General features: G+C 36.7%; 3 protein-coding genes across 5 annotated transcripts; 2 read left to right on the forward strand and 1 right to left on the reverse strand.

The window, feature by feature from the left end:
• The first annotated feature begins 838 nt into the window (after window positions 1–838).
• LOC113739471 (pentatricopeptide repeat-containing protein At1g18485-like) lies at window positions 839–4,539 on the forward strand. The gene has a single exon (XM_027266691.2). The coding sequence runs from the start codon at window positions 917–919 to the stop codon at window positions 3,530–3,532; it is 2,616 nt and encodes an 871-aa protein (XP_027122492.2). The 5' UTR covers window positions 839–916; the 3' UTR covers window positions 3,533–4,539.
• Window positions 4,540–5,074: 535 nt separating this feature from the next.
• LOC113739736 (uncharacterized) lies at window positions 5,075–10,176 on the forward strand. Its single transcript, XM_027267049.2, has 5 exons — window positions 5,075–5,761; window positions 5,861–5,916; window positions 8,949–9,052; window positions 9,775–9,829; window positions 9,906–10,176. The coding sequence occupies exons 1-5, from the start codon at window positions 5,678–5,680 to the stop codon at window positions 10,030–10,032; spliced, it is 426 nt and encodes a 141-aa protein (XP_027122850.1). The 5' UTR covers window positions 5,075–5,677; the 3' UTR covers window positions 10,033–10,176.
• An 870-nt stretch (window positions 10,177–11,046) lies between these two features.
• Window positions 11,047–14,922, reverse strand: LOC113739735 (uncharacterized). 3 transcript variants are annotated; one of them, XM_027267047.2, is made up of 2 exons: window positions 13,452–14,922; window positions 11,047–11,620 (listed from the first exon to the last, which is right to left on the reverse strand). In XM_027267047.2, exon 1 carries the CDS (start codon window positions 14,768–14,770, stop codon window positions 13,463–13,465), a length of 1,308 nt encoding a protein of 435 aa, XP_027122848.1. In that variant the 5' UTR covers window positions 14,771–14,922; the 3' UTR covers window positions 11,047–11,620; window positions 13,452–13,462. The 3 variants fall into 3 exon arrangements, with proteins under 3 accessions (XP_027122848.1, XP_027122849.1, XP_071901878.1); XM_027267048.2 differs by having other exon boundaries at window positions 11,047–11,611; window positions 13,452–14,902; XM_072045777.1 differs by lacking the exon at window positions 11,047–11,620 and adding an exon at window positions 11,747–12,052 and having other exon boundaries at window positions 13,452–14,902.
• Window positions 14,923–16,597: the final 1,675 nt, after the last annotated feature.

Raw genomic sequence — 16,597 nt, forward strand, 5'->3', positions numbered from 1 at the left:
ATCCGGTGGAAACTCCACCTGGCTGATAAAGCGAGCGGAATTTTAGGTTGTGTTTGGATTGCATTTTTCATCATTTTTCATGGAAAAAATACTGTAGCGATTTGATATATGTGAGGGAAAAAGGTGATAGGGAAATGTGATCACGGAAAACGACAATATTTTCCGACCGAAACAAGCAATCCAAGCATGGCTTTAGCATTTGGACAAATTGAAAAAGTTTAGACAAGAGGTCCACTACTGGTGCTTTAGCGTAATTTTTTTTAAAAATTAGGTATAAAAATTAAAAATATTAAGAGATTGCAACTCAATATATTACAATTAATCAACAAAAATGGGCCAGGTAAATACTATGGATTGCGTTTGGATTTAAAAATTTGACGAAGAATTTAAAATCCTCTGAAATTCCACTAGTTGTTTATATTGTTTAGAAGGTAGTTAAATTGTAAACTATCAATTATTCTTGTATTTAAACTATATATCTTAATGAGTGGTATATTACAAATCTAAATCCCTATTAGACAATTCAAACAACTAGAGCAATTTGGATGAATTTTAAATCTTTCATCAAATCTCTCAATCCAAGATCAAACGCTCGATTAATGAGACTCAAATCCAAGATCTCCCAGCACTTTCTTAATGTATATATATTCACCTCTATAATTTACCAAGTCTATAATTCTTACTTGCAAAATGTGTAGGAAAAAAAAAAGTATACAAAGTCTCTATTATTTTCTTTTTTTTTTTTTTGGGGAACTCTACGATGATCTCACTTGTCAGAGAGCAACGTCAGAAATAACGAAAATAACTGTCATTCTTGAACTCACCGCCCACTTGAACAGATAACGAGGAGGATAGAGGAGTTGGTAAAAGGTCTCCCGAGCTAACAAACCGAGGCAACCACTGCACCTCCTAGGTCATGGCTTTGGTGCTCCCGTTATTTTCAAGCCATCATCTCCACCACCATAATCATCATCATCATCATCACCTCCCCATTCGCAATCCCATCAGCAATCATTCAGTTCAATCGATTTCCACCCCAGTTGAGAACAGAAGTGGTCGTCGTAATTCTCCTCTTGAAGAAATAACTGAACTTTGCGAATCAAAAACTCTCATCAAAGCCTTGAATTTGATTCAAGAAAATCCGCATAATAGCTTTCTTGATCCAACCCAAAAAGCTTTAGCCTTGGGAATACTCTTACAGGCCTGTGGAGTTGACAAAAACATTGAAATAGGAAGAAAAGTCCATGAATTAATTCGGGAGTCGATCCATTTGAGAAATAATCCTGTACTAAATACTAGGGTCATTACAATGTATGCAATGTGTGGTTCTCCCTCAGATTCCCGCTCTGTTTTTGATCAAATACGGGGGAAAAATCTGTACCAATGGAATGCGCTTTTGAGTGGGTATACAAGAAATGAGTCTTACTATGATGCGTTGTATCTTTTTGATGAAATGATCTCAATAACAGAATATATGCCGGATAATTTTACGTTTCCTTGTGTTATAAAGGCTTGTGGAGGGATTTTGGATGTGGATTTGGGAATGGCTGTTCATGGGATGGTAGTGAAGATGGGTTTGGCTTCTGATGTGTTTGTGGGGAATGCATTGATTGCTATGTATGGGAGGTTTGGGATTCTTGAGAATGCCGACAAGATGTTTGAGTTTATGCCTGAGAAGAACTTGGTTTCTTGGAATTCTATGCTTTCCGTTCTGTCCGAAAATAGGTGTTTTCAAGAAAGTTTTAATTTTTTTAGAGAATTGTTAATGGGTTTGGATGGATTGGTTCCTGATTCAGCTACAATGGTGACTATTTTGCCTGCTTGCGCAGGGGAAGGGGATTCCGTGATGGGAAAGGCTGTTCATGGTTTAGTGGTGAAATTTGGGATGAGTGGGGATGTAATGGTGAGCAATGCACTAATTGACATGTATTCAAAATGTGGGCTTTTGGAGAAAGCCCGAGTTACTTTTGACTTGAATGATAGCAAGAATGTAGTATCTTGGAATTCAATGATTGGGGGGTATTCTAGAAAAGGACTTATTGATGGAACATTTGACCTTGTGAGGAAGATGCAAATGGAAAGGGATAAGTTCAAGGCTAATGAACTAACAGTGTTGAACGTATTGCCTTGTTGTCAGGAGGCTTCAGAGCTATTGTATTTGAAGGAACTGCAAGGGTATTCTATTAGACATGGGTTTGAAAAAGATGAATTGTTAGCGAACGCTTTTATTACAGCATATGCTAGATGTGCTTTATTAAGTACGGCCGAGTGTCTGTTTGATAAATTGGAGAGGAAAGCAGTGAGCTCCTGGAATGCACTTGTAGGTGGATGTGTACAGAATGGGAATCCATCCAAAGCATTAGAAAAGTATCTTGAAATGGCACGTTCAGGAATTGACCCTGACTTGGTTAGCATTGGTAGCCTTCTTTTAGCTTGTAATCATTTGAAATCACTATGGTATGCTAAAGAAATTCACGGTTTTGTTCTTAGAAAGGGGTTAGAAATTGATTCGTTTATCAGTACTTCACTGCTTTCACTTTACTTTAGTTGTGATATTCCAGCACATGCACAAGTTCTATTTGACAGCATGGAGACAAGAGGGTTAGTGTCTTGGAATGCAATGATTGCAGGGTACTTGCAGTATAGACTGCCTTGTGCAGCTTTGGATATCTTTCGTGAAATGGTATCTGATGGTATCCAACCTAAAGAAATTACTATAGTAGGTGTCCTAGGTGCTATTTCACGGTTGTCAGCTTTGCATCTTGGGAAAGAAGCTCATTGCTTTGCTCTGAAGGTTGACTTAATGAAGGATAGTTTGGTTAATTGTTCCTTAATCGACATGTATGCCAAAAGTGGGTCAATAGAATTATCCCAAACAGTTTTTGATCACGTACAGGATAAAGACACTGCATTATGTACAGCTATGATTTCTGGCTATGCAATTCATGGATATGGAAAGGAGGCTCATATGCTATTCCAGAAACTGAAAAAGCTTGGCTTGAAGCCCAACCTCTGTACATTTTCTAATATCCTAATTGCATGTAAGCATGCTGGACTGATTGAACAGGGACTTAGTTATTTAACCGAAATGCATGCTTTTCAGAAGATAGAGCCTAAGTTGGAGCATTATGCATGTGTAATTGACATGCTCGGTCGTGCAGGACGATTTGTTGATGCTTTAGAGCTAATTGCTAGTATGCCTATTAAACCTGATGCCAGAATTTGGAGCTCATTGCTTAGTTCCTGTAGAAATCACCGTGAGTTGGATTTGGGAAATGAATTTGCTGAGAAATTGTTAGAACTGGAGCCAAGCAGAGCTGAAAGTTATATTCTAGTCTCTAACTTCTTTGCTGGTTTTGGGAAGTGGGATGATGTGAGAAGGGTCAGGGGTATAATGAAAGAGATGGGACTACAGAAGGATGTAGGTTGTAGTTGGACTGAAGTTGGAGGGAAAACTTATAGCTTCATTGTTGGTGACGAAATGCTTCCTGACTCAGAAGAGATTAGGCTTATGTGGAAGACATTAGAGTAGAAAATAACTGATACCTGATATTTCCCTAACCTGGGTTTTAGTGCTTCATGAGCAAAGATAGATCTGCTAAAGCAATAAAAGATATCACTTTATTCTTTTGGCTTGTTGAGGACGCCTAAAGTTGTTGCTTTCAGGGTCTGCAAGAATGCCATCTAGTTGTCTCATAAGTCAATTGAATGGAGAAAACTCTAGGGAAGTTGTACCATTTTGGACTGACTTATGCTTCTGTAAGACTTGTGATAACTGCCTCATTTCCATCAAGTTGGTATCTCAAAGTTGCTTGTGGGGAGATAGTTCTGAGTGATAACTAGCATTTTGACCGTTTCAATATTCAGGGACTGTTAATCCTTCTACTGATCTATGGGGTAATGGATTTTAAAGCTGCAAAACATGCTCTGAAGGCATTGAAAATCATGCAAGTGTATGATTATCAATTTATTAAAGCACATTATCATCTGACATGTGAAAGTTTAGGGTCTTTTGAAAGAGATCAGGGAGGGGAAGTGTTAAAACTGGTTAGCAGAAATTTACATGCAGAAACTGCTTTTTCCTTTGATCAACTGTAGAAGAAGTGTCACAGGAAAAGTTTGGACTGACTTAGGCAGATGAATTGCTTGGAACAATATTCCTACCAAGTTCGTATGGATCATCATTCTTGAAGCTGCTGAAGAGGAATCCTTCCTATCTAATGATCTCGAGCGAGGACAAAACGAGGAAAGAATGCCAAAACTGCGATTCTAAGAATGCCAAAACTGCGATTCTTCGAATGCCATTCATGGTTAAATCCATTAAATGGGCCAATCCTATAGGAAACTATCTTGGTTCTGTACTTGTTTGTTTTGGTTGGTTTAACCCGGATTTTGAAAGGCCCAAAAGGGGTTGACTTTTCAATGGGAAATCCCGCATTAATTGCAAATTTATGCGTTACAGAATGTTATAGTCTAAAATCTGAATTCTAAATTTTGAAAATTAAGTGTTGAAAGCATTAAGTTGTTGAATTGTTTAAATTATATGTATTTGATAACTAATTGGATAATAATATTGAATTGAAATATCGCACAAATATTATATTTTTATTTTAAAAAAATTAGCTTTATTTGCGCATTTGGAGAAAAAGAAAAATGTGCATGTATGTGTATATAAGAGAAAGAAAATAATGAAACAGTATAGAGGTGATATTTCTAAATATTTATATTAAAAGTCTCTAAAATGTGCTAGAGTAAATCAAATGAAGCTGATACTCGTTATCCACCAAGTTCTTAATATTTGCATCCATTATCATCTTCCAAATCCTTACATTTGTTATCCATCAAATTTAATTGAGCGACTTTCCAAGCATGCACTAGAATTTAAAGTGAACAATACATAATTATTGTGTTAGTATCTATTATTTTAGTTTTTATCGATATAAGTTAATTCAGTTGGTAACGATGGATCACTTTTTTACGAGAGATCATGAAAGCGGTCTATCCTCTTATTCAAATTTTTATTTTATCCAAAAAAAAAAAGAAGAAATGATTTGGTTTCTAATTTTTTTAAATTCTTTTTAAAGTATTTTAGATTGTAAATTGACTAGAGCAATTAGATCTCTGTGGTGCCCGTCCACTAGCAAATAGCAATATCTCAATCAATCAATGAAATAAGTTCTCAGTTTTCTTAATGAGCATGACTAATTCTAACTTGCGCCGCAACAAATTATTAAATTTTTCACAACTTTAGATTCACTTCCATTTCATAGATTCCAACTCCAACCGTCTGCCACAACATCTCTACATACCAATATGGTGGCGCCGCCTCCTTCACCACCAGCACCACCAGCACCACCACCAGCACCACTACCAGCACCCCTTCCGCCTATAACCGGTGGCAGATTGGCAGCTACTTGAGTCTCTCTGATAGTGCAGGAACGTGTCCGAAATTTCCCTTTAGACATTTTGGAAAAAAAATCCCAGTAACCTTCTCACCCGTCCAATTCGTTGTCCAAACTCCAAACTCTATTTATCTGCTGCCGTTACTAATCTGGAAAACTTGTCAGTATTTAAGACATCCAAACCAAAGCCCCACCCCCGGGGCTCAAGCCCACTCCTCCTTTGCAAAAACCCGACACTCGGAGAAAAAGACATCAGTAATCAAACAAAGGCTACAATGGCTTCAACTTCAGCATCAAATTCCGGGCTTCATTCTGAGTCTGCTTCATCTCCGTCTCTGCCCCCGAACAAAGAAGAACAGGTTTTTATTCTTTCTTATTTCCAACATTCGCCACTACTTTTTTTTACTTCTTTTTTTTTTCAATATTTTCTTGCTTTTCTCTGAATTAACTTTTGGCAGGACGTGTCAAGTGAAAATGGTGCACTCCTGGAGCCAAAGAAAGAAGAACCATCTAAGTAAGTCTTAAGAGATAGAATTTTTGTTAGTTTAATTTATATTGCCATCTGATTTTACACGTGGAATTAATAAAAGCTTATCCTTTGTAGGTTTTTGGGTCTGCATGTGTTGTAGTATGTATGTTTCATAAATTATGGTCTTTTATGTGATTTAGTTTCCATATGATTCATTAAATATTTCTAAATCATACATGTGTTTCCGCTTGCTAAGTTTTGATTATCTGAGCTCCTGTGGTGTACTATTCAGATAGAGTAGAATCCTTAATGATCATTAACTTTGCTAAATTGGATGCTTGATATGCAAAATTATATAATGCATACATGATATAATCTTTTTATGTTAATTGCTCTATGTCATGGGATAGAATGGTTTATTGATGATTTCAGTGATCAAATTGCATGCTTAAGTAAAATTCAATATGGAGCATATGATGTAAACTTGCTATATTACTTACACGTACAAAGACCATCTTGCTTTATTTCCAGTTTTACATCTTCTCCCTGTTTTCTTTGTCTTTTGATATTCTTAGAATGCTTATGGCTTCATTCTGAATGAAGTGAGAGAGGGATTTTGTGTGTGTGTGTGTGGGGGGGGGGGGGGGACAGAGTGGTTTCAAGACTACTTACAGAAAAAAAATTGTAACATGTGTAAAACAATACATTGAAAGAAACTACCTTTTAGAACTTCCCCAAATTTCTCTATGGCATATTTTGCATTTTGAGATCTATGTCATGTTTATAGTTTTGGTATTTAATAACATGGCAATAGATATTTCAAAAACTAAATGACTTTTGCTTTCAAGGAGTTGTTTATTGAAAAGAAAATTGTGAACTAGCACATTTTTACTAATTAAATTGAATGGGGTGCTAGGACTGTTGTGCACTTGAAAACCGCTATGTCAGTTTTGAGGAAACTAAATCTGACCCCTGTCAGTATACCGTTGAAATGCATGTGATATTAATGTGAATGTTGACAGAAGAACGCATATTGTAAGTAGAGACTTCCCATGTAAAATGTCTGGTATGGAAACATGTCAAATCTTAATCAGGTGCTCAATTTTTTATGTGTAAGTTCTCTTTCACTAAATTGAACTTAAAATATCTTTATGGTTTCGATGTCATGTTTGACTTTTATCTCGATTGTCTGTGGAAGTTGAAGTTCATATACTTAAAATGATAACTTCTGTATACATCATTTAGCACTAACCTAGATGTGCTGTTTGAAGTAAAATCTGTCAGAATAACTTCGTATCACTGTAAAGACAGGTGGTGTTCTGGAAATCGGAGTGCATCCACTAGATTGGGAGGAGGGGTGGTCCAACAATATTGTCGGTGTGTGACTATGAATTTTTATTGGATCACAAGTGTGTTAGGGAATCAAGGTTATCTTTGTTGCCAGTCATAGATATAGGGCAACATGAATGATTCTTCTCTATTATGCATGGTTTTTCTCTTATATGTCATTGATTTTCTCATTTCCTCTTTTCATTTCTTTACTGTACATCTCTAAAGCATCAAAGTACACAAGTTCTAAAGCTTTTAGCTCTGCATTGAGTCACTGGCTACATTGAAGAAAACCACAAATTGCATGTAACCACTTAGAATTGTTGATTGTTTATTAGCTATTGCAGTTACAGAATTGAAGCCAGTCATTTACAAAAATGTTGTGTTAATGCTAAAATATTGAAGATTGTGAATTATATTATAGCACATGGTGAACAATAAGCAAGTATAAGAAAACTAACTACACAATCAAGATTTCCAAGAATATTTTAATTTACTGCCAAGGTTCTTTGTGTGACGCAGCATAAGAATTAGGGAAATGACGGAGACAACTTTCTTTAAGAAATCAAAGGCTGAGAGTCAATGTATGCTTTGTTGAGCCTACTCAATCTTTCATTTGTTTTTTTATAAATCTTTATGGTCATGCATTTACTTTATTGCCTTCATGGTAGGCAGAATATGACAATTCTGCCCATGAGTTTTAATAGGCCACTACTGCATTTGCAAAACTACTTTGTACTCATCTAGCCCTAATTTTCTTGTGCGGCGGCAGCCCCTTCTCGTATCGAAACCTTTGTCAAGTAAAGAATTCTCTCCTGCATCTAATAATTATTATTTTGTATTTTTTTATATATGTAACTGGTTTAGCTTATGTACAGTAATATCTGTATCTATTTGGTGCAGGCCATCAGCAATTCAAAATATCTTTTAACCTAAAATTTCTGAATAATATACTTTTACAACCATTTGTCTATTAGATTTACCAAGGTCAACGCATGTGCTTCCAATGCTCATCTTTTTTGTTTCACTGAATTTTGTAAAAGTTTTTTGTGGAGATATCTATATTTTGCTGTTGAAGCTTCTCTGAAACCTGAATGTTTTTGTGGCATAAATGGCAATTGCAAAAAAGTGGTCTGCTACGATGTAGATAGATGTTAAACTAGAGAAGATTATCTTTCTTTGTTTATTTGCATTATCATCCCGATCTCTGTTGACTGTTTTGAAAATGAAGAAGAGATCCAAAATACTGCCTTGGGGTGATCTGGAGATGATATCATTAATGATGGGAGATTTGTGAAGTTCATCTTTTGACCCTTGTTATTTTGCCGATTGCTATGCACAGGAAAGGAAATGACAATTCTCAATAATTTATGAATGAGCTTCCCGTCTGTGTCACATGACTTGGTTTTTGTGATGAATGAGCTCATTGTCAACACACTACCTTATGTCACTTGCTTGTTTTCCCCAGCTAAATCAAGTCATGGCTATGGTATTTCTGTTTATGAATCAAATATAAGCATTGGGCAAAAAGTATCACAAGCTGCTTCCTTCAGCTGGCAACCTAGTTTCCAAGGATTTTATTCTTCTTATCATCTCCTGTTGATTGCTACAAGGATTTCATCTTACTTCTCCCAGTTTGTTTGAAATTTATGCTTAATGTATCTTAAATGATTGATCTCGTAAAAGTTCATTCTGCTGAAACATTTATTGGAGGTGATGTCAATGTCGACAATGTTCTTGATCTGTAGGGATATGGATAACCAGGAGGACAAGAAAAAGTATGAAAATTATGTAACGCAGATGACTAGCTATGTGACGGCTAAGTACTTCTCTGACAAGACCCTGTATGGGGGTAAGTGTAGTTACATGAAATGCTTTGCTAGGATCCAGCATTTTGCCTCAGATCTTTAGTTAGAGTAGCAATTGATTTTATGTGTGTAGAAGTCCTATTTCTCCTACTTAAATCCTTAAAATCCTAGTAGCATTTTGTCTATTGCTATTGCTTCATACTTGCATATGTAATAAGGGCGGTAGTTCTTGTCATAGTTAATTGCAGTGTTCTGAGATTCATTCTCTTCGTGTACCCCATGTACTTTGCAAGCTGAAATTGTTTAGTTAGTTTTCTTTTGACCTGAACGAGTATGAAGCTTTATGTTATTCTGAGATAGTTTGTTTAAAGGTTAGCATCCTTTCTCTACTTGATGCTGGAGACTTGATGATTTCATGCAGCCGTACTGCATTCTCTCAATACATCTAGTTGAACTCAGTTGAAAAGGAAAAAACAGTTATCTTCAATATTTCTGAAGAGTTTCAAGGAATGAAACAATATGAAGCATGTAAACCAACCTTAGGATCTGTTGGGTAGTCATACTTAGAGCAGTTATGATTGGATTTATGCTTGTTTTGGCACAATAAGAGAGAGTTCTTTCAGTATTTTGTTAGAATGCATGCAGAATAGCTAACTGGAAAGTTTCTGGTGTGGATCTTCAATGCCCCTACCACTTAATTTGTATCATATGTCTGGAGAATGTCATTATTCGGTATCCCAATTGAGATTACTAGCACATTTTGCAGGCAATATTTATGATGTGAAAGTGAATACAGATGGACAGACTGTGAAGGCAAGCAGGTAAGGAAAATTCAGGTATAGCTGTCGGAAGTTTCTTTGCTTTCTTTGTCTAATCTATGTACCCATCTTTGCATAGGTTGCCTCCACATCAATCCTATGCAGATCCTGCAAGCTTCCATGAACTGCTGAACAGTGTGGCAAAGTCTGAAGAGGAAACATCAGCTGATGCTTCGAATGGGAAGCACTCTGGGAAGAAGAACTGATGTAATTCTTGCATCATAGAGGGTACCATGGAATCAAACCTTTTATCAAAAAAGTAGAACTTATGTTATTATGCTAGAAACTTAAAATAAATCCATGGAATTATGTCCTTTTTGAAATGAAATGACAAACTTAAAGTTTAGCTTTCCCTGTGTCAAGTAGTCCATACAATCAGAACTTATTACAACTATTAACCTATGCTTTTGTCAACGAGCATGAAAATGTTTGTGGCTTTGAGCTTATGGACCGTGCACCTTGTACGCATGATGCATGGCGAGCAACCAGGCGTTAGGCTCTACAACATCTGAGGAAATAGCAGATTTTCTTGTAGTAGAAACTATAAACTTAATTCTGAATTAGCAGGGGAGACAATTTTGAGAGAACGACATGGATGGATGGTGTCGTGCTGGTGTGGCCCATTTTCTGATCTCTCAAATGGTGAGGTCCTCAAGTTCTTTTAGAGATCAAATATAACATAGTTGGGCATTCTCCAGGTGCAGTTGGTAGATCCCTTCGAGCTCATGAAGCATCTTCCATGTAAATATGATCATTTCAGAAATTCAGATTACGAGGTAATCGACATTTGACTCTAGTTCTGTGCAGGTAGTATGCTCAAATGCTTTCAAGGTGTTTCTTCGTAATCGGCTCAGCCGTGAAGCATGTAGATCTAGTTAGCAGGGGAGACAATTTGAATTTGGTGAGGATGGAATTTTAGGCAGGAATGTAGAAATGGAAACGGGCTTTGAACCTGGAACGTCTTTCTTACTTGAGCGTATCACAAGTAAAGCCATATTTAGCACGAAGAAAACTACTCAAAAATTAGTGTCCTCTACTGTTCTTGGCTGAGATTTCCAGCTCATACCGGCCATCCAGAGATCGTCATCCATGAAGGCATGAGCAAAGCCAGAAATTCCCAAAATGCTCAAAAGCATTAATCAACCAGTAAAGGTAACCAGAAGTGCTACAGAAAAAGGAAAATGCAAGGCTCATCAGATATTAGAGGGGCAAGAAGAAGGTAGTCAACCCAATATGTGTGATACCACAGCGCAGGGGAAATGGTGCAAGTAAAAGATTGACAGCTAGAATTTCATCCAAAATTACAAATACATTGTATCATGTAGCCACTACGTAATAATCCTCACTTTCTATGCCTTTGACCTGTACCCTAAACCCAAATCTCTTTTACTCAGATGGGGTATTGATTACATCCAACATTTCTATGTAACTCTTCCCCAGTGGAAAGGCTCCCTGCAAAAATCATGTCATGCAGTATTTTGAAAGTACACCTCTATAGAAGAAAAACAAATCCTTGGTAATATCCCCTAACTTCTTTTTAAGCCATCTTCTCCAGGTCCAATCGAGTCCTTGACTCCAGCACAAGTTAAATACGCAAACACACATCAGGAATGTTCAATTCAGAGCTCTCAACTAAAAGTTTCTGGGTCAGCTGATCCCTTTGGGGGGGCTTTCAGTAAACGAACTTGGTTGTGTTGTGAAGCCACAAGAATTGATGCAGCATCAGTAGATCTAAGGTCAATTTCCCCCAGCAACTATATGATGCCATCTCCAAGCATCCATCACCTAGGAAATCTAACAGATCCAGAACTCAATCACAGCACAAAGCAAAATGAAGTGGAATAGCTTAAGGCACCAACAAGGGAATAGTTAACACAAAACACAGCAAAAATAATACTTTCACTGTTGAGGACTGATGAGTGTCAAACACAACTTCAAATTTATTTCAGGACTACAGAAATAAGCATTCAGAATCTAGAACTCTTAATGCCTTTAAAATCCTTTATAAAAGCAAATTGATAGTTATAGAGATTGTAAAAATGTGGTTCAGGCACTCGTGCCTGCAGTACAATGTCATATACTCTGTAATCAATCTCAATAGAAACTTTTCCCAGCTATTATTTCTCTACACGCTCATTTATAAAAAAAAATCAAATAAAAACTAGGAACTGGCGATTGGATGATGACGCCCACCATCAATTGAACTAGAGCCACGACCGTATCACCCTTTAATAACAAAAAAATCTATGATCAAACAGGTGTTACAGAAAATTGGGGTTAGGAATATCCCAAAAAGCCAATTAGATTGCATTCACATATAGTTTATAATCATTCTCAAGTGCTGATGAAACCTACCAGTAATAGTGGATTTTTAAAACCAAAAAAGCCTACCCCCCCCCCCCTTTTCAAAATCCACAAGGTATAAATTACATGTACAGACATAAAGACAGACACATAAAGAGACAAAAGGAAGCACGAACTAGATATATATTTCATTTCTGCTTCCAAATAAGAAGATTAATTGTGAATTTCAGGCGTTTGTTGATATAAGATTGGAAGTCATGACAGGTAAGCCTGACAACAGAAAGTGTTGTAAGATAACTGAATCAGGGCTCAAGCAGTCAATGTAATTTAACTATTAGTCTTTTTGCTTCAAAATGGATGATATGACTCTTGTCCTCTTCAACACATCCTAAATGAATTACATATACCAACTAGTAGAGGCTCCATTGGTCAAGCTTGCAAATTCCAACAATTTGATTATTAAACTAATGTGAAATGAGTAACATAATGCATCAGTTAAAATACTCTTAAAAAAAAAAGGCAACACATTTAAAAGACTTTACAGCAGTGGAAACAATATAAAGATATCCTGTAGGCCAAAAGCTAGCTAAATTACACTCAAACTTGCAAACAATGCTATTTAACCAATCTCAGAGCCAAGACTAGTATGCTACTTGCTTAATGGTTATTTATGAGCTAGCAATGGAAAATATACCAATGACTAACTGCTTTAATGTAGGGTTGGAAGAAATTTAGGATGACAAGGAAGCAAACCATAAAGAAAAAGACAACTTCAAATAAAAATCTGATGTGGTCAATTTCCTTTTATGTTGGATCTGAATTGTGTTTCACCATTCTTCCATTTCTTACATTTTGTGGATGGCAAAGTGCATTGTTTTCTTGGAAAGCAGCAGTTACATAATTATTACATACAAAAGATAGTCCCTTGAAGCTCAAGTAAATTCTTATCAGACAATGCAAGAGAAACAGGTCTCGCAACAACATCCAGAGCTACAAGGTTTAAGGAAACCAAAAGTCAATGATGTTTAAGATTACTAATATACACATTTCAGTATCCTGCACTCAACCTCAGAGTACACCAGAGGCAGATACAGCAACCACATTCATTATCTACATATTTGAAGTGTGGCGTCTGATATACTTTCAACTAAATAGCTCAGCAATAAAACATTCACATCATCAAAAGAATGAAGAAACTCTGTAACTTTCAGCTCTTCTCAAAGTTACATAATCCATTTGTGTGTATCTAAGAGTATCATCTATATTAAGCACAACACACAGCTGAAAAACAAAGTCACCCAGATACTACAAAACAATATACCTTCAATTCACTCAAGTAGCTCTTTGGTCCCTCTTCCTCCTTTCATAGTCTGGATCATCAGTAGGCAACTCATACCTACAAACAGGACATGTATTCCTAATCCCCAGCCATGGAAGAATACAATCCCCATGATACCTATGATTACAAGGCAGCTGCCTTGCCTTCTCACCAACTCCCATCTCATCCTTACAAACAGCACAAATCAAGCTATTCTTTTTCAAATCCTCCTCACACAAAATCACTAAAGGAAGACTCTTTACAACGTTCTTAGCAGCTGGTGGCCTGCCTATTATGGCATTTTCGCTCTCTGCAAATTGCCCAAACAACATCTCATACTCAGCGGTGTAGTTGTACTCATCATGCTCGTTTACGCCAAAATTCAACTCATTGAACCCTTCATTCACATTCTCGGGGATTGCTTCCAAATTCTGCACATCTAACAAAACCTCCCAGTCCAAATTCCTAGATACATCTGCACTCTCCTCCCGGGCCATCACCGGCATGTCATCATCATCCAGAAACATGCTCAGAACCTCTCTCTCATCAACTCCTTCATCCACTTCCTCCCACTCAAAATCCTCATTAACTTCTCTATGATCCTCTATCTGAAAAGAATCCCAACAGAGCCTAAGGCTTGGATCATCATCACCCTCACTTATATCATCATCGTCAGCACTAAAATCAATCTCAACGTCATGGTTTATATCAGAATCCGATTCCGACCCGATATCCACGACTCGCAACCCGGTTACAAAATGGTCCCCACCCTCAAAATTTTCAGCTACGAACCCCGAATTTTCCACATTTGCCGAAGTGGGCTCTCCGAGAAACCCTAGATTCAGATCAAGATCCAAATGGGTCGGCTCCATTCCGTCGTTTCCTTCATGAATCCCGAAATTCGGGTCAGCATCGGAAATCTCCGGGTCAATCACCACACAGGTTGTGGAGGACAATTGGGACTGCTCAACTCGTTGGTGCAGGAGGTCCATAACGAAATTGACCTGATTCTCGCGGTCGAAAAGATCAGCGCCGGTGACAACCGATTCGGGCTCCGACACGATGTCGCTGGGGGAATCAACCAATAGTGATGATGAACGATGGAGAGTGGAGAGTCGGCCACGGGGAAGAACATCGGACGGTGGGAAATCGGAGGAAGGATCTAAAGTGAAGGCATCGAAATCGGAAGACCAGTAGGGATCGAGATGATGGCGGTGGGGATGGGTTTGATGATGAGAAAAATCTACTTCTTCAATGACGTCGTCTAGGCCGTCATCGTCCTGGTGGAGTCTGAGTAGTTGAAGCAACGTCGTCTCAGCCATTCTGTTTCAGCGGGGTGGGGAGAGTAGGAGGAATAAAAGTGAGAAAGGAAACACCTTTTTTTCGAAAATTATTTTTTATCTAAAAATTCCCATCTTTTTGCGTTTTCTTTTGTTTGATATTCTACGCCATGGGCCAGGGGTAGGTGATCAGCAATTTCCTCTTTTATTTTCTCTCTCTTTTTGACTAAAAATGAGCACTTTTCCAGCTTCCCTTCTTGATTTCTAGTTTTTTTTTTAAAAAAATTCAATAAATACACTCAGAGAAAAAAAAAAAAAAAAAAAGAAGAAGAAAATTCTACCTCAAGTGCTTCGGGTTGTTTTAATCATGAAGGAAGATATGTTCTGAACGTCCTTAAGTACGGAATTAAATTTCACATGCAATTTCTTCAACAACTCGTAGAAAATAAAGAAAATAAATTATTCTCGTGATTTACTAGTTCTTATTAAATTTCTTCATAAAATTGAACATGCTTCCAAGTACAGGAGTTTTCGATGGGTTCAGAACATGTTTTGGAGATTAAACCCGACCGGTTTTGTGGGCAGACCGAGTTTGAGGAAAAAATGTTTTTCCAAGCCTTTGCTTGGATTCAAACTTCAAACCTTCGGTATTGTTTATGCATAGCTCACCACCAAGCCACTTTGTCACTTGTTCATTAATTACCATTCTTATGCTATATGAATGTTTTGTTAATTTCATCTTTTTTTTAAACTCTCCAAAACAAAAGTATTTGGAATCTTTTAATAAAACTTATGACTCCTATATTCTATAAATTATAAAATAGATTTCAAAAATAACATATTACATAATTTATTTTAAAGACAAATATTGTTTTTTAAATATTTTTTTGCATTTAAAATTTGTAAATAACCTAGATAATTATAGTAAACATCTACATTTGAAGTTTGGTGGATTACTAATTAAATTTATGTTTTGCTGATTCTTATATGAATTAAATATTCTATAGCAAATTAAATTAAATGAATATTTGTTATGACATTATTTATTACAATTTATCTCATATATCCTATATCAAAATTTATAAAATATAATATTTAAATATATGTAATGACCCACTGATTCAACCACTCACCCACCGGTTGAACCAGTGACCCGTTAACCCACCTCCTTCGCCGGTCTCCTCTCCGGGCTGAGTTTAATAACTATGGTTGGGAGTAGAAATTAAGAATTGCTCTCCTCAAATTATTGCTTACCCAAAAAAACAAAAGATAAGTGTCTGCTATTAATGCCTTTATGTCTTCTGATGGAGATGCTCTGTGCTCTGCCAGAAGCAATTGACTCAATCTTGAGGTTGGAATTTGGCTTTCACATATGGTGGGCAGTACTTCTCAATGATGATAAGAACCGAAAATTTTGGCTGGAAATGTTTCAATAAACTGATTCTACATGGTTTGATTAAGTATTAAACAAAGTAATTTCACATTGATATTCTGGTGACTCTAGAAAGCTACTTAATAAGAATCTTGACAAACACTTTCTCTTCTAGCCTTGCAGTTGAATTTTTACAAGGCGTTTTACTCGACATCTTTTTCTAGCATAAGTTATTCTAGTTGACACTTCAATTACTCATGAGCAGTAAATATTTAATCTCACACAACTAATTAGCTGAAAATTGACTTCAACTTTTGTAATAAAGTTAACCAATTTGGAATTTCATATAACATGCACGAAAATAAAAATCCCAATGCCCTTTTTTTCCACGAAATCTTTATGCACTCCTTGTTAGAATCTCCATGTCACATTCAATTTGGAACATCCCATTAGAGCAACATTTTGTTTTGCTTAGCTTTGTGGGTCAAGTTAGCTGC

This window comes from Coffea arabica, chromosome 4c (assembly GCF_036785885.1).
Source record: "Coffea arabica cultivar ET-39 chromosome 4c, Coffea Arabica ET-39 HiFi, whole genome shotgun sequence".
NCBI lineage: Eukaryota > Viridiplantae > Streptophyta > Magnoliopsida > Gentianales > Rubiaceae > Coffea > Coffea arabica.